The 23,573-nt window shown below is 37.3% G+C and overlaps 1 protein-coding gene across 2 annotated transcripts in view; it reads right to left on the bottom strand.

Annotated features, from left to right (window-relative positions):
* The window catches only part of VRK1 (VRK serine/threonine kinase 1), a 31,519-nt gene extending 11,603 nt beyond the window's left edge, over positions 1–19,916 (bottom strand). The window contains exons 1-11 of one of the 2 annotated variants that reach the window (XM_058806741.1): positions 19,843–19,916; positions 14,492–14,647; positions 12,955–13,010; positions 7,787–7,856; positions 7,308–7,395; positions 5,819–5,927; positions 5,585–5,677; positions 4,454–4,586; positions 3,110–3,230; positions 2,175–2,233; positions 1,153–1,331 (exon numbers count right to left, since the gene is read on the bottom strand). In XM_058806741.1, coding sequence (XP_058662724.1) covers positions 1,153–1,331; positions 2,175–2,233; positions 3,110–3,230; positions 4,454–4,586; positions 5,585–5,677; positions 5,819–5,927; positions 7,308–7,395; positions 7,787–7,856; positions 12,955–13,010; positions 14,492–14,642 — 1,059 coding nt within the window. In that variant the 5' untranslated portion in view covers positions 14,643–14,647; positions 19,843–19,916. Of the gene's footprint in view, positions 1–1,152; positions 1,332–2,174; positions 2,234–3,109; positions 3,231–4,453; positions 4,587–5,584; positions 5,678–5,818; positions 5,928–7,307; positions 7,396–7,786; positions 7,857–12,954; positions 13,011–14,491; positions 14,648–15,685; positions 15,729–19,842 lie in introns of those variants that run through there. The other variant, XM_058806742.1, reaches the window with a different exon arrangement.
* Between the last annotated feature and the right edge of the window lie 3,657 nt (positions 19,917–23,573).

Raw genomic sequence — 23,573 nt, 5'->3', positions numbered from 1 at the left:
ACAAGGACATTAAAGGTCACAGATGTTGGCTCTGCAGCAGGCCAACTTACTCAGCAAAGAAACCAGCCAACCATTAAAGACAGATTATTTTTTCCCCAAAATACAGGTCACAAGCCACATCAAACCACAAGGGGAACAGAACTTATGCTGTCAAACTCTCCTTTTGGAGGGACCTTTACACTCAGTTCAGTAGGAAATATTAGTATACAGATCACAGCTGTATGATTTTAGCCAAAATAATTACTGGGCAAAAAAATCTAAGAAATGCTGAACATGTATCTTCAGAAGACTTTAGAATCCTACAGGTTTTTTATTTCCTGCTTTTCCCCTATCTTTAATACACTGCTGATCATGCCAGTAAGCAATGCAACATACTTGTACTATTATCCTGTATAATAATTCTCAGTTCCCTGCTTCATGCTAAAGGAATCAGCAAACTGCCAACCTGCTATTAACAAATGTAAATAAAGAAGTAATAAATGCAGTTTGAAGTAGAAGATGATAATTACTGTCCCATTATGTGACCACTTTTTTATGGGTATAAGGTGTTTAAATATACACTTTCCCTAAAGCTTAAAAAGTCCTTAATGACATATTCAAATTGGAATTCAAGTCTAGAGTTTAAGGTTTCTTAAATACAAGGAAGAAAACACCCCTAGCCTACCAATACAGTTAAGACTCAAAAATAACATATTAGATTAGTGAAATCAATATGTGAATTCCAGAATCAAATACTTGATATAAAAATGTATACTTAAAACTAAGCTTTGAACTAGTCAAGGAAAGGAAATTAATACAAAACAAAAACTAGACTAATCTTACATATACTTTGAATCATCAGGAGTTTTACCAATTTAAAGAAGTAAGTAAATTAACCAAAATAATGTTCAAACATCATTATATCTAAGTATACAAATTTTGTTATCCAAGGTACTATCTACTATAAAAGTACCTCTATAAACATCACTCTGTATAAAGTTTTATTAACAATTAGTTAAGTTTAATTAGAAAAATAATGTGTGCAACTAGGACTTAAACATTTCACTATTTAATTATTTGCTACTGGATTAAGTTATGACACCTACTTCCAACATCACTAACTCTTACTCAACCAAATGCAATAAAAGATGACATGAATTTTGAGAGTAAAACCTTTTGTGCGGGATTTCTGTCAAAGTCTCCATTCTCTGCCAAGCCAAAGTCAAGCAAACCATCATCTTTTTGTCCAATGGCCTTGAGACCTTGCAGAAGTATTTCTCGGAAATGCTGATAAACAGGTTTCTCTTCATAGCTGAGTACCTTCACCTTTTCCATGTATTTGGCTATTTCATCTAAAGAAATGGCACCTCCAATTAATTTCTATTTGAAGACATTTTAATCATTCACTTTTACTACAAAAGAGACAGAAATTATGCATGCACTACTTATGCTATTCTTGAAATGGTTATTTATAAACTCATAATAATTATGTCTTTACTACACATTTTAGAAAAAAATTATACCAAGGTTCATTACCCAGTGATGACAGCATCACTGTTTTTTACATGTTTATTGCAATGAAGAAAACAGTCAGTCGTAAAAAACCCTAATAGGCCAATTTTCACCAATGAATGGTTATTTACATAGTATTTCTTATGTCTATATTTAAAAATGTGGAAAAGGAAATTCAATGTTATCTCAGAACTTCATCAGTTCAAGACTGAAACATATACTAAATAATACATGAAACATTAGACCCCTGAAAAACAAACAAGTCACACTTGAATGAGACAACTCTTCTGATCACCAGGAGTGGCTAAAAATAACTAAATAGTAAGATCCCAGGAAAGTGTATTTCTAATAGAGTCAGTTTAAAAATAATAAATAATGTACTCAGCAAATCACCTGTGCCAAATAGGAACAATGTATACTTCAAGGCTGCACTGCTTCTTACATTTCCATATCTAAAATTCAGTGGTGAAAAATCAATTTGCACATCTCATGTTTGAAATGAATACTGGGCTACACCAGAAACAACACAGTGTCTGTAGTGTACAAAACTGCAGCCAAAATGAAGTCTAGACTTCTCTTAAGCAACAATCTAATTCATGCCACTTTGTTGTTCCTGATTGAAAGGAATAATTAAAATAGGTAAAAAGTTCAGTAAACAAGTATTTTAAAATAGCTCCTCTTACCTGGTTTATTTTTCCCAGGAAAGCATTTGTCCATCAAAATGGAAATATTATCTCTACATCTGAAAAACAAAATTAGTCAAAACTACTGTTTCTTTTGAATTTTCAATCTTGTCCTGTTCTGATAAACTATTTAACTACCCAGTTTGGGCCACTGTCAGACACAAGAAACACTACTGTTTCATAAGCCTCTGTTATGACTTAGCACAGCCATTTGTAGGTGTGCAGCACATTTCAGAACCTGATGAATGCCAGATGTGCCATCTGAAACAGCTTTTGATTCTCAAAAGCAAGTAGAAGACTGAAAAAAAAGAACTGGTCCATTTTCAACCTTCACATACTGATGCTAAGGAAGCCAAATAACAAATATTTGTTAATGAGACAGAAACTGCTGCACTGGAACAGCTCTCTTCATATTAAATATGTGACAAGAGAAGGCTGATCTGGGCTGAGGGGAAGATGAAGGTACGTTGACATTGAGGCTGAAGAACAAAATGAAAAATATTTTTAAAATCCCATAACAGTAGTGCTCTAGCTGGAATGATGCTCAAAGACGTTGAAGACTCCCCTTTAGCCTTCACTTCTGCCACATGCATGAGAGCATGGGGTTAGAGACTCACACTCCACACTTCTCTTCCTGTAAAGCACAACTGATGGTTACCTGCATCCTGCTAAGAGTGCCTTTGGCTTCACCATGGTAATTCTAAAGTGCCAATACTGCAGTGGAAAAATAAACATCTCAGACACGCAAAAGAAGCCAGCAGAACAGTACAAGTGACATTTAATTACATGTCAAGGATACATGAGACATAACAGGAAAATTGGAGGTATATACAATAAGAGCAGCTTACCAAAAGGGAACATACTCAAAGTACAAAGCATTTCTACAGAAAGACATTTTCATTTTCAAAAGAGAATGAAAACAAACAGCTTCTCACCTGATTTTTGAGTCCCTGACAAAATTTGGATCTTTCAAATTATCTTCCCATGGTAGATGGCCACTAAGCCAATGAATCATACAGTAACCCAAGATCTCCAGATCACCACGTCTCGATGGTGCTAAATATAGATGCACATACAAAAAAAACAACCATAACATTAGTTAATAAAGCACACACAGTTTAACAACAGTAAAAATTTATACATTTTTATGTTAAGACAATGCTAACACTACTTTATCTGTTACTTATGTCTTTATTTTAGCATGAAAGCTAGGAAGGAAAAAAATATTGTTCCTACATCTGGAAGGATCACTTCTTTTTCAAGCCCTTTATCAACCTCTCCTATTCAAAGACATGACATGCTGCAGTTATCCAAATTTGGGAAGCTTTTTAAGTGCTCAGGTTGTGGAAAAAATAGAACAAGTTAGTGAAGTGATTGACTTTCAGTTCAAAATAGTTTTTACTTCCCTTCATCTATAAAAAGGTGAAAGTGCTGAAACCCCCACCTCCCCCAAAAAATATTCAACAATGCTGAATTATTTTATGTGGCCTGAAAACTGAACAAAGGACTGTATGAGATCAGATCCCAAAGCCTTCACAAAAAAACCCACCTGAAAATAAACAACCACAAAAAAAAAAACACCAAAACAATTGACATACACAGTGACCACAGACTACACTAGAAATATAAATCAGCAGATCAAGTTGTCTTTGGTTATGTTCAGCTTTAAGTATCCTCAAGTATATAGTAATTTTCAACAACTGTTATTTTTGTAGAAAACACTCTTATGCTAATAAAGCAAAATTTAAGAAGTAAGAAAATGAAATTGATTTTTACAATAAATCCTCAGTGATTAATCAGACATAAACCTGTCCTTTACATATTCAACCTTTTCTCACTTCTTGCTTTTTGATGTTCAGTGACTATGGGCATAAGTAATTAATTAAATGACATTTTTTTGAGTTAAAATAAAAAATACTTTCCCATCGATAACAGCAACTATTTTTCTCCTAAAAGCAGGACCTATTTTTCTATCAAGATCTACCAAGCACTATTCCATTTATACTTGGTTAATAAAAAGCAACATGCTGAACCTCTTATCTTTATAAATTAAGGAGCTCTTAACAAAGTTAACATTAAAATACAATTAGTAAAATTTAGTAAATAGAAAAAAAGAAAAATGCCAGCATAGCACATAAAGAACAAAAATTTAAAAAAAGGAAAAGCATGTTTTTTAGAATCACAAACCTGGTTTGTTAATTTGCTGCACTGAGTTTTATAAGTCCTTTCTTTATAAAAAGGGATATGCAAATGCCTATTACAGAGTTTTACATCCTTACCCACACCCTTGTGTGCATCAATACTGGTATATTCCACAGTTCCATCATGGCACCTTTTAGGATTTTCTTTATATACTTTGTGAACTCCTTCAGGACAGTACCGGTGGGCAAGTCCATAATCCACCAGGTACACCTAGCAATTCCCACAAAGCATTAGAAGGTTAAAGAACCATAAAAACAAAAAATACACAAATAACAAACACAACTCCCAACCATTCTCACAACTTCTTTGAAAGTATTAAGAATGGCAAGTTGTTCAACTGTGAATAATTCTCAGTACTTTATTAAACTTAACACATATGATTTGAAAACAATGTGTCAGTTAGGTTTCATTGTTTTCCACAAAGCAGTCTGATCTGGAAGTCATTTCTTGCTTGCTACAGAAGGCAAGTACAGTACAGTAGTTATTACCAGTAAAATGAGATTTTAGAAAAGAAAAACAAACCCAAGTAACAAGCAAAAAAAAAAGTCATGTCCATAGAGTTATAAACACATTCACTGTGCTACCCTCTTTAAAGTCAGCTGACCCATTTGAATAATACTGCATACTACTACTTCTCAATAACAACACAGTTACTTTAGGAGAACTGAAATTACTATTTTACATCTTTCACAAGCTAAAACATTTGAGCAAGAACAAATCCATAATTTGAAACTCTAATATGCATTGTTTGAATAGTAAAGAGATTTAAAAATGCAGAAAAATGAAAGACTTCCATAAATCAAGTGGAACAATCAACACTGTAAAGACCAATTTTTCCAAGTAACAGAACACTTATCTGATGGATTTCTTGAACAAAGCAGAGGTAACAATGCAGACAGGCAAGCATAATTTACCAGTGTGCTACATAATTTTAGGCTTCCACCTGCAAATACCTATTTGTGAGTCAATTTTTTAATCTCAAGAATTTCTCTGGAATACTAGTTAGGCCAAATAGTCAACTGATAACTGTCCAGAAAAATGCATTAAAAAATCATAGAATATTAACTAGATATAAATGTCAAGCAGAAACAATGTTACCATATACATTCTTAATAATGAGCTTCTGCTAGATTTCACAGGTTCAAAACACTTTCATTGTTGTCAAATAGAAGGTTTAAAACATGAGGAGTAAAATTCATTATAAATACCTGATTAGGGTTCTTGTAACTCAGAAGGAGGTTTGAGGCCTTGATGTCTGCATGCACATATTCATGCTCATGGACATATTCCAGAATATCAAGCTAACAAAACAAAAGTCATTTAAATGCAGTACCCAGGTCTGCCCACCAGAGGACCTGGACTCGGCACAAAAGTGGGAATGAACAGAGACATTTAAACAGGGAAGATAGATGGAGAAAACAAAATGCATTTTTTAAACTTACTACTCTCAGGCCTAATTGTAGTACAGTTTTATGGGGAAATTGTTTTGCATTCTCTTCATACATCTTCTGAAGATCTCTGCCAAATCGGTCCATTATCATAAATCGATAGCTAAATTCAAGGAGGAAAAAAAAAATCAAAGCCAAAAAAACAGCAATTTTTATTTCTGTGTTACCTGTACTAACCAGTGATTGAATATGTCTCTCTCAAAAGAAACTGTGGGGAATACTTGAAATACAGCATTTTTTTTAACACTGTACATCAATTCTTACCTTTTTCACATCAGCTACTCAAATGTTCATCCATCAAAAGAACTGCTCTATATTCTAGTTATGCAACAAAATAACAAGTGCTCACAGAGGAAAGCATCCCTACTGTAACTCACTGTAGGCAAAACCAAGCATCATCTACTTACAAAAATACATTTCTTAGATTTTTAAATAGCTAAGTGATTTAACATGTTCATGTATAATGTTCCTTTACTGAAATCTGTTGCAAACTTTTTTTGACCTACTGTTAAGAAAAAAACATCTCACTTGCCAGAGGTGTTCTGATATTCATTGCTATAGCCAAACTGGTTCTAGAACTAGGAGAGTTCATAGTGATTATATTAAAGAAATTCATGCACTAAACACTGAATGCAAAGTCACTTTTATTTGCAGGATTAAAAAAATGCTACATTTACTTTTGCTATCAAAATGAATTTTGTTTTTACATTAGGTTAGTTTTACAATTGAGGATCTACTGAAACTGGTATTTCTGACACTGACTGCTTTATGCAGTGAGCCACACAAAGCAGCCTGACCTAGTGTAAGCTGCCAGAGAACTACGAAAACTCCTCTGCAGCACAGCTGTTTAAAGAAGGGCCACCAGGAACAAGGACTATTACATAAGCAAGCATTAGCATCAAAAGCCAAGTAACAAAAACCTTTCTTGGCATGGAACAATACTAAAAACTATCCTTAGACTTAAAACATATTTAACATGAGACTAGCAGTTATTCCAGCTCATAGATTAAGCCAGAAAAAGCTCCATCCCTATGGAAAATAGAAGAGATTTGAGAGAGTATTAAGTCCTTAATATCTGTGAGTGAAAATACACTGTAAGTGCACACAACAAGAAGAACTTTAGTCATATTATTCCAGGACTTGTACATTAGAAATTCACTTTCTTTTAATTACAATATAAAAAGGTTCTAATCCACATATACATAAAGACCATCATTATTTTACAGCAGTGTTCACAACAAATGAAATCTCAATTATAAACACTGTAACAAACACAAATATGAGTTACAAACAGAATACAAACAAAATATACCTATTTATATAGTCCCTAAACACACCCTTGCCATGCACATGAAAATTTGTAGCAGAAGTTAACAACATGAAGATAAGCAGAAAATAGACCTTGTAAAATAACTTAGGCTGAAAGAGATAATGTTTGTGGATGAAATAAATTCCAATATATGTCAACAAAAGATATATTCACCTGTTTCCATCTCTTTCATGCAAGCCAGAACCCCAATATCTTGGTACACCTAAATATTTCAGTTTATGGGACTTAGTCCACTTCTGAACTGAAAATACAAATAAAGTTAAGTTCATGAATTTGCATGAGTAAAGACTTACATAAAAAGGGAGTAGTCACATCACTTACAGTTTCTGCATACCTGTGAGCTGCTTATTTAATGGAAATGTATATGAAAAGTATGCAGGAAAGTAAATCACATATCCATTGTAAGGATAGAGATGCAACTCAAGTTTAAATTTAGACAATACTACCAACAGAATTACAAAGAACTTTTTATCAAAACCCTCTAATTTACTCTATATCTGAATTCAATTTCAATAATTTAAAAATTATCTTAAAATTACCTAAAAGTATACTCAAAGTTTAACCTTACTTTTACAGGCTCTATTTTCATATACGGCTGTAGGTCATTAAAAACATTTTAACAGACTGCTTACTTTCATTTGGCTTAGCAGCTCGCATGTAGAACCTTAACTCAGTAAAAAGAGGTCCACTCTCGCTGGGTTCCTTTAAGACAATTAAAAATTCATTAAAGACTGCTGTGTTAATGCCTAATAATTATTAAAAGCTGAAGCATTCACCCTATAAAAACATACTCTTCCTCAAATGCTCTACCTGATGCTGATAAACTCACTAGAATATCTTCTTATTATAAAAGAAATTTAGCTCCAAAAGCTGTTTTTATTATAACTGGCTTAACATTAAGGGTATCAAAAAATACTGTCCCACAGCAAAAGACTAAAGAAATTAACTGAAATGTATAGAAATATTAATAATTATTGGCAGAAGTTTAGCAGAGAACGTTAAACAACGTTATCTCAGATTCTCCAGATTACAGCTGGATTGCATCAGTTGTAGTAGCCTTTAGTGATTTTAAAATAACACATGAAATCATTTAATGAAAAAAATCTTAACAAAAGTTAAACTCTTATTGAACATAAGGCATTTTGTTCCCTTCATACATTAGTTTACCAAGATAAAAATAACAGAGGATTTCAAAATTTCTCTAAATTATAAGAACTACACCTATTTTGATTTCAGAAATACCTTGTATTAGTACATTTCAGTTCCATTTTTAAGGGACAAAACTACAGGAACCATGTATTACAAGTAAAGTTCAAGAGAGAAATTCCTATGAAAACACCAAAGATTTTAAATACTGCAAGAACAGCGGATGGGCAAGTATCTTGATTCTACACTTCCAGAACATAGTAAAGAAAAAAGTAAAAAAGACTTATCTCAATTCTTGTAATTTTTGAGTAACTTATTTTGAGATGAGCTTAAGCAATTAATTTTTGTCTAGTTACTCATAGATACTCAAATTCATTATATCTCTGTGAAAATAGCTGTTTTGGAATATCCTACACTTAAAAAATAAAACATATGCAATTACTGGCAAAGAAACTCAAGAATAATACAATCACATGACCTTAGATACACACCAATCTTACATGGGTTTAATTTTAACTTTTAAATGCAGATGTGATCCAGCCAATTGCTACGGGCCAGAGTGTAACATGGAGCTAAGAGAGGCTCACTGCTGTCCAGTGGCACTGGAGCAATGCAGAGCTCAAAGTGCCCTGACCATGGGCTCTGGAACATGGGATACTCTGGGAGCAGACACCCCCAGCTGGACCTTGGGAGGACACGCTGGGAGCAGACACCCTCAGCTGGAACACACTGGGAGCAAATAACCCCAGCTGGAACACAGGAGGACACACCGGGAGCAGATACCCCCAGCTGGGACATGGGACACACTGGGAGCAGATACCCCCAGCTGGGACACAGGACACACTGGGAGCAGATACCCCCAGCTGGGACATGGGACACACTGGGAGCAGATACCCCCAGCTGGGACACAGGACACACTGGGAGCAGATACCCCCAGCTGGGACACAGGAGGACACACTGGGAGCAGATACCCCCAGCTGGGACACAGGAGGACACACTGGGAGCAGATACCCCCAGCTGGGACATGGGACACACTGGGAGCAGATAACCCCAGCTGGGACACAGGAGGACACACTGGGAGCAGATACCCCCAGCTGGGACACGGGACACACTGGGAGCAGATACCCCCAGCTGGGACACGGGACACACTGGGAGCAGATACCCCAGCTGGGACATGGGACACACTGGGAGCAGATACCCCAGCTGGGACACAGGACACACTGGGAGCAGATACCCCCAGCTGGGACACAGGAGGACACACTGGGAGCAGATACCCCCAGCTGGGACACAGGAGGACACACTGGGAGCAGATACCCCCAGCTGGGACATGGGACACACTGGGAGCAGATACCCCAGCTGGGACACAGGAGGACACACTGGGAGCAGATACCCCAGTTGGGACATGGGACACACTGGGAGCAGATACCCCAGCTGGGACATGGGACACACTGGGAGCAGATAACCCCAGCTGGGACACAGGAGGACACACTGGGAGCAGATACCCCCAGCTGGGACACGGGACACACTGGGAGCAGATAACCCCAGCTGGGACACAGGAGGACACACTGGGAGCAGATACCCCCAGCTGGGACACAGGAGGACACACTGGGAGCAGATACCCCCAAGCCTGGGCACCACTCCTAGGCCTGGACACTTGATTACAAAGCTACTGCCTGTCTCCACCTCCCTTTCTCCAGCAGCACTGCACTGATAAACAATGGAGCCAAGACAGCTTTCTGGCCTCTCCTTGTGAGGAAGAACCAGAAAAAACCCAAAACCAAAGACCAGACAGTTTGTGTGATCAACACACACAAACTTTGCTACCTGCAAATTTACTTTCACAGTTAGTATATTTATCCACAATGGATAACAAATTAGTAATACAGAGATTATATATGCAGAGAAGAAGGGTAAAATAGATTCTTCTATTTATTTTTTTGTACTTGATTCTGTGTAACATTATCTATCAATACCCTAACTTATTACAATATGAATTCTCATATATAATTTTCACTTAATTTACATGGATTTCAACAATGTTGCTTTCCTACTAAAATACAGAAAAAAAAAAGTAGGTGTTAAAAGTCCTTACATTATTTATCCATAAATAAATTATTCCCAAAAAAATTATGCCTCAGTGCTGAAAATTTATATCTTTCTCTGGTCAAAAAGAAAAATCTGCCATCTTTTCATGCTTGGAGAATGGATACATGATTCAACCACAGACCAGATCTTTATGTTGACCATGAAGGTGTTTTCCCACAATACCATTAATTCTACCTACAGATAAAGAAATGCATATATGATGCTAAAAAAAAGCTTACACAGCATCCAGTATTTGCCATAATAGCTCAGAAGGAGTGCAAACACAAATTTCTACAGCTTTATGCCCAGGGTCATTCTAAATACATGACTTATAAAACTGAAATTAAAGTCTTATTCAAAAAGATAACAAAATGAAAGACTAAGGAGTACGTGTCAAAACCTAACAATTTTCAAGTAGTGTTTTAAGAATTCTGATCTTTTTCAGTCAGCAATGTAATGAAGTGTAATTAAACCCTGCATCCACTCCTGAACAATGACATCTGAAAAGTCCACATGTTAAAAAGCATTTCTTTTTTAATAAAAACTGTGATTCATTTCATACGGCTCAGACATCAATACTATGAGGATATGTCAAAGACTAAGACAATTTCCATCCTGCTCTAATAGCTTAATTTGAAGAACGTTACTATAGAAGCACATATTTTGTTAAACACTAGTAATTGTTCAAAGCTGTTAAGCACATTGCTTCAGCTGATGGAAAAACCAGAATCCACCCAGGCATCAGAAAATGGGCTCTTATCTGAAGTTGTGTTATACCAGACTGTAGAGGCATAATATGTTATGGGTCATTTGTGAGGCTAGCATAAAGACTGGGGCTACTCTTTATTGCCATAAAGACAAAATTATGAAAGTCAAATTAAAATTGAGTAGTCGTCGGGGATATTAGCAATGGAGGTATTTACAAAATGCTGCAACAAAGTGAATCTAGCACAGGAGCAACCCAAAAGTTGGGGCAACTCTTATTTTAAGAGCCCAAAGAGAAGAAGATGGATGGGCTTCAAACTCAGGAAAAGAGGGTAACAGCAATTACACACAGCATAAAGAAATGCATATCTGATGGTTTTCCCAGCAAGTCAAACCAGATTCTTCCATGGGAATGAGACAGTGCCCTGCTTCCTGATCAGTCCAGACTCAGCAGGAGCCAGTAATTAGAAGCCACTGCCTCTCCCAGGCAAGCCACTGCTGTTATCTGCCTCTAGAACAGATGCACAATGGACACCCCCACCCTCAAGAGGACAGGCTGGCCACCACACCACTGCAGGCTGGGGCTCCTGCTCTGTCTGCAATTCCTGCCCACAAACACCTAAGGCAGCAGCAGCAGCAGCAGATCAATGTTGAAAGTGTGGCAGTCTGACATTTGCTTAGCAAGCACTGCTTTTTTCAGCAAAGGAAAACATTTCTGAGGGAGGGTCATCACAAACTGTACCTTTGATCTGCCTGAACAGAGCAAAAGCAGTATTCTACTATTTCCCTTTAGTCAGCAGATGTAAATACCAAGATTAAAGGCACATACTAACCAAAATGTATTTTACTCTAATTTAACCTAACCTTATAGTTTCAGGAACAAATGTTAAAAGCACTAACATGTACACAAAGTGGTTGGCTACTGTAGCAAGGTATTTCAGAATCATCACATAGCTTAATAAATAAAACGTTAAAACAGTGCAGTTCTGAACTGCACTGAAAAACTAATCTTCTACGCTGTGAGGTTCTTGTACAGTTCTCTGGTATTTACTTTTATTGCAGGAACAGAATCACCACCAAGAAAACGAAGGATTCTGGATCTACTATGACTATTGCCATAGTCCTTGTTTTTTACTAAGACTGTCTAAGATCTTACCATATCTAGGCACTCTGGCAAAATTTAAGAAAAAATACTTAATACCTTAGGAAGAGCAATAGCCAAATCCAAATAAATAATTCTCTTTTTTTTTTGCCTAAAACCATAAGAAAATTTCAAGTAATAAAAAGATTTTGATTATTTGCTACAATGAGATAAAAATAAACAATCAACAGTGCTTTTTCTTCTCTGTAATCATTAGGGTTAAAAATTATGTCAATGTTATTTTGGTTCAATACAAATTAGAAGATGTATGTGGTTTATGAAAAAACATTTTTATGAGAAAACTTTTTGGAGACCTCAGGAATTAAAGTTTTGCTGTTTCTTTCTTTCTTGTCGTGAGCCATCTGTCAGTTTATCAACATCCAGTGGTGAGCAACAGTTCACAGAGACTCACTGGTGAATCACAGAAATTCTCCAAAAGCTAGACAGATTTCATTCATTTGGTGATATCTGTGTTGTTTATAGGAAGCAAATGAAACAGAATCTGATCCATTTCACGGATCCTTTTCAACTCCACTGATGTGCTATCATGATGTTCCTCACACACAGGAGTCCCAATTCTCAGCAGCATTCCTCTGTATCCCCACACTTTTATTTCAAACAGCACTTTGCAATTGCATCATTTTCAGAAGATGTTTTAAATTACACATTCCATTCTAGAACAAATATTTTCAAGTTGAGAAGTAAAGATTCAAATGCTCTTACCACTTTTGCAACATAAGGGGCATCGCTGCCAACCGACTTTGAAGAATTAACATCAGCTGTTAAAAAGGAAGCTTTTATTAGTAGTAGGAGAGGACAGCATACACTCACTTGTTATGCAGGATGGACAAACACACAACAAAGTAACTAGTGCTGACATGAACACAGAGCAGTACCTTAGCCTTTGGTAAGACAATCACAGTATATGTGAATGCTACTGTCTACAGATATTGCATTCTTCCATTCTTCCTTCTTTTTGAGGAGTACAGGCTGTTTATTAAATGAAGGCTTTTTTGTTTTTTAATCCAGTAACTTTTTCCTATTCAACAGTGATTCTTTTGCTTTCTAGGACTATTATAAACATACAAATTTGTGAACATAAAGAAGAAAAATAAATTCCATGCTGCCAGGTCACATATCCAAAAGTGACCTTCTGTTGCTACTAAGTTGTTGGTATTTATGACAGAAGATACAGACATGAAGAACATCAAGTTAGGCAAGTAAAAAGTACAGGAACAGTCAGGGTCACAGCTTTGTGCAAATAATGGGGAAGCAGAGCAAGCTTTGGCTTGAACAAAGCAGGAATTCGAGTTGGAACTCTAGTAAATTTAGTAGCTCATTGAGTGAGGCTGAGTAAGAAGTTGAAAGCTTCTTTGGCAAAAAGCCACCCACTGGTCCTGTTTTTTTCTCCTTAACCCACTTATGCTGCAGTCTGTTCATTTTAAAAGCAGGACAGATTTTTTCCTGTTTTCCAACTCAGTATGAATCCAGCAGAACCTTTTGCCCAAGATGAGGAAGACTATATTATAATGACCATATTAACTTTCATCCCTTCAGAAATGTTTGAAAAATGACTAGAGTAAATTAAGCAGAAAAGTCTCAAGACCTCTCTTATCTGTTCATCTGTCCAAGTGAAAGAGCTACTAAGTATGGAACACTATTTCACTTTTAGAAGTTTTCCTTGCAACAGAATTGCAAAACAAGACCTGAACTGAGGCTCTGAACTGTAAAGTTCAACACTTCAATTTGTTTTTAGCACTGATTACATTAAAAAAAAAAGTATATGGCATGCTAGAAGTTCAGAAGGCAATGAAAAAATAAAAGCAATACCAAAGTCAAAACCAGTCCAAGTATTGGCTGACCAGTAGCCTCCAGATATATGCACTGATAGTTTCAGTTCAGAATTCATCATTATAAAGACAATCATGCAAAAATCCAGTCTTTCAGACAGACCAAAATTCAAATTGAAATAAATACTAAACTATCCTTTCCATGGCTAAAAAGTAATAAAGATTTTGATTTTTAAAAAGAATGAACTACCACTGAAAACTCACAAAACTAGTGCTTAAAGCAACCATTTGTCTATTTCCATCTTTTTTTTCCAACACCATGACCCAAGCTAAGGTTCTAGCAGAAAAGTTCATGTGAAGATACCATTCTATATCCATATTTCTAACTTGGGGTCAACTTTTCATTGTTTTGAATGGGGAAAAACATCTACTCTCCATTTTAAAGAATTATCAAAGGTAGCTGCACTTACCAAGGTATAGGCGTCCAAAGCCTCCCTCCCCTACAGGGACACCTAATTTCCATTCTTTTTTTGCTGTGTCTGCTAGAACCTCCCCCAGACTAAACAATTCAGCAAGTTTCGTTTTGGAAGGGGCTTTTCCAGCTGTTTTCTTCTTGGGCATTTTCCCTAGAGAGAGTGAAAATTGAAAAAAAATTTTAAAAAAAGGTTACATGTTGATCCAACTTATTTTACATAGAAATCTGTTAGAAATACAAAAAAGAATGGGTTGTTTAAGCACTGATTTGTTACTACAAAGATACTTGAAAAGAAATGCAATAAGCAGTTTCATCAGCATGAATTAAAAGTGAGAAACAACTACTTTTTCCAGGCATCACAAAAAAATTTGACAGCAAAAATCTTCACAAGAGAAACTTATTACAAGACCTTGTATAATACATGCTAAAAAGATCTCAGAATCTATCACACTCAATCAATCACAAAACTCACAGGTCTAAACTTAGAAAAAAGTAAATTTATGAAATAAAGCTCATCAGTTTTCCCAAGTTAAACCTGCATACTGAAAAACTGCAAGTCTTCAGTGGTAATATGAGGAATTCCTCTTAGCTGTAAAGAAACACATACTACAGAGACCAGGAATGAGAATTGCATCAGTACCATGACTGAACTGTGCATTGCAATTGCTTATTTTGCCAAGTGAAACTTACCAGTTGTATTGTTTTCATTTATATATTTTATATCACTCTCCTAATTCAGAAATCTCACATAGCATCAATTATCTTCAAAGAAGTAAATTTGATTTCAAATGTTATATCCTTTATAAATAAAACATCTAAAAGAGCCTAGTCAGAGAATAATGGACTCTGGCAGCAAGTCTGGAGACATCAGAGTCACTCAATATATGCATAAAAACAGAAAAGAAGGTGCATCATTCCAGGCCAAAGTTCTTCTTTTTTAGGGTCCTTGGTAATTTGAGAAGAGTGAATACATTACTTATATCTAAATGAGAAACTTTTATCAAATACTCACATCACAGACAGATATTGGTATTTATCAATACCTACATTGCATAAGCTTCATCATTATCACAAAACAGGATGTTTTGATTCTGCATTACTTTTCCGTATTTCCACTTCCATACAGTAACATTCTTCCCTGCTATCAAGACACACCTTACACATAAATTTAAAGACTAGCTATACCCACATCATTATCCACAGTCTCTTCAAGAAACTCCTCTCTACATCCCTTTGTCTTTTTTTTTTTATTCTTCAAGGTGATACATAGTTTACTGTCTTGGAGAAAGATCTTTCATCCAGATTTTCTACAGGAGAAAAATGAGACTTTCAAGCACCAACGACAATTCCAGCCAGCTCAGATAAGACATACCAATGAGAAAGCAATGGTGTCAAAGTGTCAGAAAGAACAGAGCAGTAGAAAAGCCTACATATCACTTACAAGAGCAGGCCAGAAAGATCACTGCAGACCTTTAGGCAGCTTCACAGGACATCTAAATCAGGAAATGGATTAAAACAAAGGGCAGACTGAAATTATTAGAAGCGCTAATGAAATAAACCAGAAGCCTGGAGCCCCAAAGCTGACTCAGATAAGGCAACAAAAAATGCTGCAAAAATCAGCAGCATTGCCCAGTGACTCAGATGTGGGACAAGATTACACAGGCTGTCATCTAAAGGATACCAAAACATATCCAAAATGAGCACACTCATCCTCAGGCTAAGAAATAACTTATTGTCAATATAAGAGCCATGCAGAGGGCTTGAAGGATTGCAGCCCCTTGATCTCTGAGTTATTACAAATAATTTGGGCAAGACTTGGACAGATGCACTTAGGTGCTTAAATGCTGGACAGATTGTTGTCAGTAAAAGAAAAATTTGTGGCCTCTCTTACAATAAGGCTAGCAAGCCTGTGAAACAAAGCTATTGATACACTCCACATCTTTGACATTCACAGCGAGACTCTTGATAGCAGCCTTGCTTAAAAAGGAATTAAATTTACTTAAAATAGCTCCTCAAGAGTATCAAAGGAAGAGCTGGTGCTTCCCTCTTCTTCCACACCCCCGCTTATTTTGTTTAACATGGTCAATAATTGTATGCCTGGAGGTATTTATTTTTTTTAAAAAAATAGTTAATGACAACTTTCCTTTATCCATAAAAGCAAAAATTCAAAATGGACATAAGTTTGAACGTCCCCAGCTGGGAACCCTGCCCTTAACAAATACACTAGATACACATACATGGTTTCTTGGCTGTCTGTATTCATACCCATCTGTTAACATGGCACTGTGCCTACTTACAAGTTGGTCAAACTATCAGCAGGCCATAGGTGCCAAACACTGATCGCTTGCAATGGGCAGCATGCACAATGCTGAGCACTCAAGCTCTTGCAAAAAAGCTGTTACCCAAGGAAATATTTAAGCAACGGCTGCACATGCTTTCACATGTATTTGGATAAATCCATTCAAATGTCTTCGATTGACTGACACCAAAGACACCTGGACACAGCAGAAATTCTCTACATGAAAAGATAGAACTAGAAAAAAACCACAATAAAAAAAATTACAGACAACTTAAATTGAGTGCAAATTCTATCATTCTATATGCTTTTCAAATCATAATACAGTAAACACAAGGGGTTTGTGAAGAAACTTATGCACCAACAAACATGACATAGAGCTGTCTACTGTACACTCCAGAACTGGAATAAAGCCATCTACTTCTCCCTAAAATCACTTCTAAAAATTCACCACCACCATCCCTTCAAAAAGAAAAGAAAAAAAAATCATAAACTTTCCTCTCAATACTTCTTTCCATCAACAAAGGAAATATTTTCTATCCACAGGTATTGTGAAGTTAAATTCATTAGTTCCTGCAATCATGCTGAAGTCCTTGGAAACAGTGCCATGGATGTCAAGTACTGTACTATCATTCAAGTGTCAGACCTGACCCTACTTAGCTAAGGTGCCTGACAAGAACAATATTCAAGGTGCATGATTGTAAACAGCAGCATTTTATGTTGCTACAATGTGCTCAAAACAAAGATTTTCCTACTAACAAGTATGAGTAACAGAAGTCTATTTGTCTAAACTCTCTCCAGAAGCCTCTTAGTAAGTACTACAAAGGCTTCCACCTAATAAAACACCTTGGAAGAAACAGAATGCACTGTACTTGAGATAGCACCACTGCCTGCATATCAGTGGTGTTATCTTTACAAATGTTGCCTGCCACAATTGCTACTTAAGCGATACTTGAACTCTTGGAATAAATATGAATAGCCACTTCTCAATTCTTGTTGCCATTCATTATCAACAAAACTCTGAAATGAATACAAAACAAATTTATTTTGAAGGAATTTCTGCTGTGTGTCAAGTCATACTGGTTATTTCCTGATCTTCCTCTTTTATTTTCTGGAAATTGTAAGTTTTACAGTTGTTTATCTTAGGAGGATGTATTTTCATTGTCAACCCTGATGGAGCTGGTGACCTGTGCTCCTAGAGGAGCAGGTAGTTCCAGCAAGACCTGAAATCTATGTATCATTAAAACTGCTCATTAGTCAAAGCAAGAAATCCATGTCCGCCTGAAAAAAAAAAAAATTAAGACAAGGAGAAAACAAAACTAAGTTTTTGCTCAAGGAATTGGGAAGAAAGAACATGACACTTAAAGACTCCTGATTCATGGGAGGATAAACACAAAAAATAACTGATGTGTCAGTGACTTGTCACACCAGTGAACAAAGATTTTCTTGCATAAATTCAGACATTTTGTGACTGGCTGATCCCTGTCTGTGAAAACCTCTCCAATCAAAGTTCCTGATTAAGATACTGGACAGTTAATGGCACTCACACAAGAAGGGCACTGCAGTTCTCTCTCAAAAAATTTTTTTAAAAAATCTTTTTTGACAAAATCAATAAATACCACAATTGTGGACCACAATTACTGAGAAATATGTAATCACAACAGCAGCACAGTTGACCAAGGAAATGCCTTTTTTCCTTTTTTGCTAAACAAACCAAGATGACTTAATATTTCAGAATGCAGCTTGTTCAGAGGTAGGATATAGTCATTTACAAGTGGAATTACTGTGCTACTAATTTTAAATTGCTTTCTCAAGAATACATTACTTTTTTTAAAGTTTCTTCTAAGGTTATTTAAGGCTCTTCTGAAAATTTTAATCATCACTCATTTGCTGCAATAAAAACCAGTATTTTAAGGTACCAAATCATGTCACTCCAAATCACCTCACCTCTATACCAACTGCAAAATGTGAGTGAGACACTTAAAGGCTTTTTGATAATTTAGCACACTGTATAAAAATCATCAGCTCTGAAATTCACCAGGAATCCTGCAATCCTACCTCACTTAGGGATTTTCCCCAAGAATTTAGTGGGCAGCTTGTTCCTACAGATGAGGGCACAAGACCTTTGACACAGTAAGTTACAGGAAGCTTCACAACAGCTCTTGTATTTTTCTTAGCCATAAAAAGGGTCCATGGATTCCCTACAAATTAATAAAAGCCTACAGTTCTTAGAGTGCTTAAGCATAAATTGAAAACTAAAGAGAACAATAGAGTTCGCCCTGTGTGCAACTGCTGAAGTCTCGAACAAGGAAGTCAAAAAGAAATAGGAACTGAAGAAAAACCACAACCAATGATAGAAACCAGCTTAACCCAATTCTTACACACCAGGCCTTCCCTGATCCTAAAATCGCAGATTTTTGTGATTTGTAGGCCTGTGTTTAAAAAAAAAAAAGTTTACTTTAAAGCAAAACTCAGGAATGCCTCCCAGCCAAGGTGATGCCACACCGAGACAATCCCGAAGGTGACGAACCTCTGAAGTGGCACAGAGCAGAGCTTTTACTCAGCCTCCTCCGCCTACCTTTAGTGCTAAAAAAACAAAACACAGGAAGCAAAACAACTCAGGCCGCGGCCACCGAAGGAGCTTTAGAGCCCACAGCCGGCAAAGGCGGGGCCCAAAGCCCACGGGTGGAACTGAGCGAGCGCTGCGGGTTGGGCCGGGAGAGGGAAGGGAAGGGAAGGGAAGGGAAGGGAAGGGAAGGGAAGGGAAGGGAAGGGAAGGGAAGGGAAGGGAAGGGAAGGGAAGGGAAGGGAAGGGAAGGGAAGGGAAGGGAAGGGACCTTCCCTGCCCTTGCGGAGGAGCAAGGCTCGGGCGGGCCCCGCGGTCCCACCGGCCTCCTCCGCGAGGGAAGCGGGGAAAACCGCCCGCAAGCCGCCAGAAAGGCCGGGGATGCTCGGCACGGCGAAACGGATGAGAAATAGTGCCCCAGAACTCGCCTCCAAAAAAAACCCCAAACGTCTGCGGCCCAGAGGCAGCCGCTGGCTCCAAGTACCTCTGGGTGAGCGGGCCCGGCGCCGCTCCTTCCTCCCGGTCCGAAATTCCCGCACTGCCCGCGGCCCCGGCGGCCCGCCCGCCCCGGCGCCACCTCCCAGCATCGCCCGCGCCCATTGGGCCGCCGAGCGCGGCCCTCCGCCTCCGTCCAGCCCTGGTCGCGATGCCTACTGGGAAATGTAGTCCGCAGCCGCAGCAAGTGGCCGCAGGAGGGCCCGACATGGACTACAGTTCCCAACAGGCACCGCGGCCCGAGATGGGCCAAGAGCTGAAGTCTTTTGCGGTCATGGGGTCGTTTGGGTTGGAGAAGACCCTTAAAACCCCTGTTCACCGCAAAACCGTGCCTAAGTGCCACATCTTCAAGTTTGTGGAACATTTCCAGGGGTGGTGACTCCACTACTGCCCTTGGCAGCCTGTTCTAGTGCTTCACAGCTCCTTTCAGTGAAACAATTTTGAGAGTTATGAGAAGCGTTGGTTTCTTATGGTGCAACGAGTTTGGGAAGGCCTTTGTCAAGCTGGTACCACAGGATCAATAAGGTTAGAAAAGATCATCGAGTCCAGAGCGAACACCACCAGGGGAACGAGAGCAGGGCACTGAGCCCAGCCCTTCCTTAAACACTTCCAGGGACGGTGATTCCTCCTCCTTCCTCTGTCGGGTACAAATGTCCGCACATCCACCCCTGATTCTGCCCAGCTGGGAAGTGAGAGAGGAGCAAGCCAGGGAATTTAGGGGATGAGGCAGGAAAATAACAGGACAATCATTTTGTTTTGTTATTTTACTGGGTGTTTCAAACTCTTAAAATGCATTATGATTTCATGGCCACTGTCCTGACATGCTGCAGTTTTAGAGGTACTAAATAGTACCAAGGTATTATCTTTGTTCAAACAAAGAAGTATCATTCTGTGGTATGTTCATCATGAGAATACATAGATTTCCTTGACCACCTGGTCCACATTAAGAATACTAGAAATTTATTTTTTAAATATTAGGTGCTACTAGAGATGTTCAAGAATCTGAACTGTTCTGTACGTTCTAGGGTATTACTATTCACAGGAAAGACCAAAAGTTTGTTTGGACTGAGTGAAGAACACGAATATGGTGGTGTTTGCAGGGGTCCCAGGACGAGGGAAGGGACGAGAATCTTGACTCCATGTTTCAGAAGGCTGATTTATTATTTTATATATATTATATTAAAAGAAAATTATACATTAAAACTACACTAAAAGAATAGAAGAAAAGATTTCATCAGAAGACTAGCAAGGAATTGAAAGGAATGGAATGAAAATAAAATCCTGTGACTGACCAGAGAGTCTGAGACAGCTGGACTTTGATTGGCCATTAATTAAAAACAACCACATGAGACCAATCAAAGATGCACCTGTTGCATTCCACAGCAGCAGATAATTATTGTTTTTCTTTTCCTCTGAGGCTTCTCAGGAGAGAAGTCCTGGCAAAGGGATTTTTCAGAAAATATCATGGTGACACACTACCAGACACGATAGCATTTCACTTGCAGTACCATCCTCTTTAGTATTGAATTATTGGGATCATGAAACCATTTTAAGATGCTGATAGAGAAAATTGAATGAGAAATTTAATAAATATTCCACTTCTGTGGATCACATGTGAATCATATTTTTATTTAATAGAATGTAGTACTCGAGTTCTAAAGTAAATGTTCTTCACATTTCCATTCTTCCAAAATTTATAGAATTTAATGTCTTATAATTCCAGTATGTGTTCTCTTTCTGCAATCTTATTTTTCTACTTTGCAACATGAGAAGAAAAATGCATATACATTGCTCAAGCACCATGTCATACTACACACAGCGCATTAAAACCATAAAAAATAATTTAAAAAAATTAGTAGACGATTCCCAAATGAATGGGGAGACTGTGCCACCCCAGATACTTGATAAAAGAGTACACATGCACTGCACTCAGCTGTCCTAACTGGGGATTGAGGACCGCAGATGGGAGTAGACATTACTGTATCAAAAATAATCACAGTATTTTCTTCAAATTGCAGATCTCATGAATGGCTAGACCACAGAAGATTTTCTTAAAAACCTTGTGGCCAGAGTCCATAAACAGTCTGAAAAAGAGCTGTAGTATGATCACTTTCCAAGGAGCAAGTTTTTGATTCAGAACCTTTTGTTGCCATGCACCCACTGTGCACCTACTCTGATGTAGAAGGAATTATACTTCCCATCACACCCCCTTGTTACCCTGAGTGGGAATATACTGACACTAAGGGAAAAATGTGTTCACTGCAAACTCACTTTTTGTCCTCCCATTCACATTTCACACTATTTTCCTCAGAGGAAAGAGGTTATATAAATTAAATTAAGGCTGTGCCTTTTTTCATCTAATGTGCTTTTATTAAGCTTTAAAAGAGTAATCACTATTCTCTAAGAATATCAGTGTGGCACTCCAGAGTTGTCTTGTTTATCCATTAATATACATTTCAAGAGAATTTAAAGTGATCTACCCAGTAACCTCAGAGCTTGTGTGTATTTTAGGAGACCAGTACAACATCTGATTGTGTCTGAGTGCTGTTAAAGGGTAGATAGGAACAAAACTGGTTTTGCCAATCTCTCCAGGTGTCTTTAAAAATTCTACTAACTTTTGTATTTTTGGAAAGGAATATAAATTTTTGTTTATTAATTCCTTCAGAATGCAGTGAATAAGAAACTGTTTGAATACTTTATCAATTTGATGAGACTATCTATTTACTCAGTGAAATTACTACACATCTGTCTAAAATGTTCCCCATGAGATAAGACCATCATCTAAGTGTTCCTCACCAAATAAAGGTACAATATTGACTTTTGTTAGGGTCAACTTCCTAAAGAACTTAACAAAGAATCACTGCAGCAAAATAAATACTTACCCCTTATTACAAATGAAGAATCAGACATAGAGATGCTAGGTAAAGTTTGCTTAGCTTGAAGTGATAAAGGAAATTTTTAACAAATCTCAAAGTAGGACCTGGTTTACTTTACTCTTAATTCTCTATTATGAATTAAAAAGACATTATTAATTATACTTTTCAAAACATTTTAAATTCAAAATGAAGGTGCTGAGGCAGGAAAAATACTTTTAAATCTTGCAGCTCTTAAAATATCATCTGTATTCATTCCCCAAGTAGTTAATTTGTAAAAGAGGAATGGAATATGGGGTAGAAGAGATCCAGTCTAAACAGTACCCAATAATTCAATGGAAAGGAGATGAAGTATTAGAAGACTTAATGAAAACACTGTGAAAGAAAAGCTACTCAGTGAGATCCATTGGAAGTTTCACTTTTTTCCTGGCAGTTTTGATGCTAACAGACACATGATTTTAAGGGAAATAATTTTAAATAAGTTGAAGCTTCTAAGATGAGAGCTGTTTGAAGTGCATTAAATTAATCCAAATTAGAGGACTTTTATGAGTTTCTAAAGCATTTCTATGTTTCCTTTGGTCAAGGTCCAAACTCATATGCATAGGCAGTTTTCCTCTACTTAAATGACTGAATTGTCTTGACTGTGAAGTGTCTCCCCCCATCCCAGTTAGAGTGATATTTATAGGTACAAATGCAATTTATCTGGGGGCAGTGTATATCCTACACTGTAGATACATGCACACAAACAGCAGTGCATAGGATCCAACTGTAACAATGCAAAGAACTTCTGTTTATCATCAAACATTTCATATATTCCATTACATGTGAAAGAATTATTATCTGTCCT

Source organism: Ammospiza caudacuta, chromosome 6 (assembly GCF_027887145.1).
Source record: "Ammospiza caudacuta isolate bAmmCau1 chromosome 6, bAmmCau1.pri, whole genome shotgun sequence".
Taxonomy (NCBI): domain Eukaryota; kingdom Metazoa; phylum Chordata; class Aves; order Passeriformes; family Passerellidae; genus Ammospiza; species Ammospiza caudacuta.
Note: the sequence above shows the minus strand (reverse complement) of the source record. Positions and strands in the feature narration are given on the sequence as shown.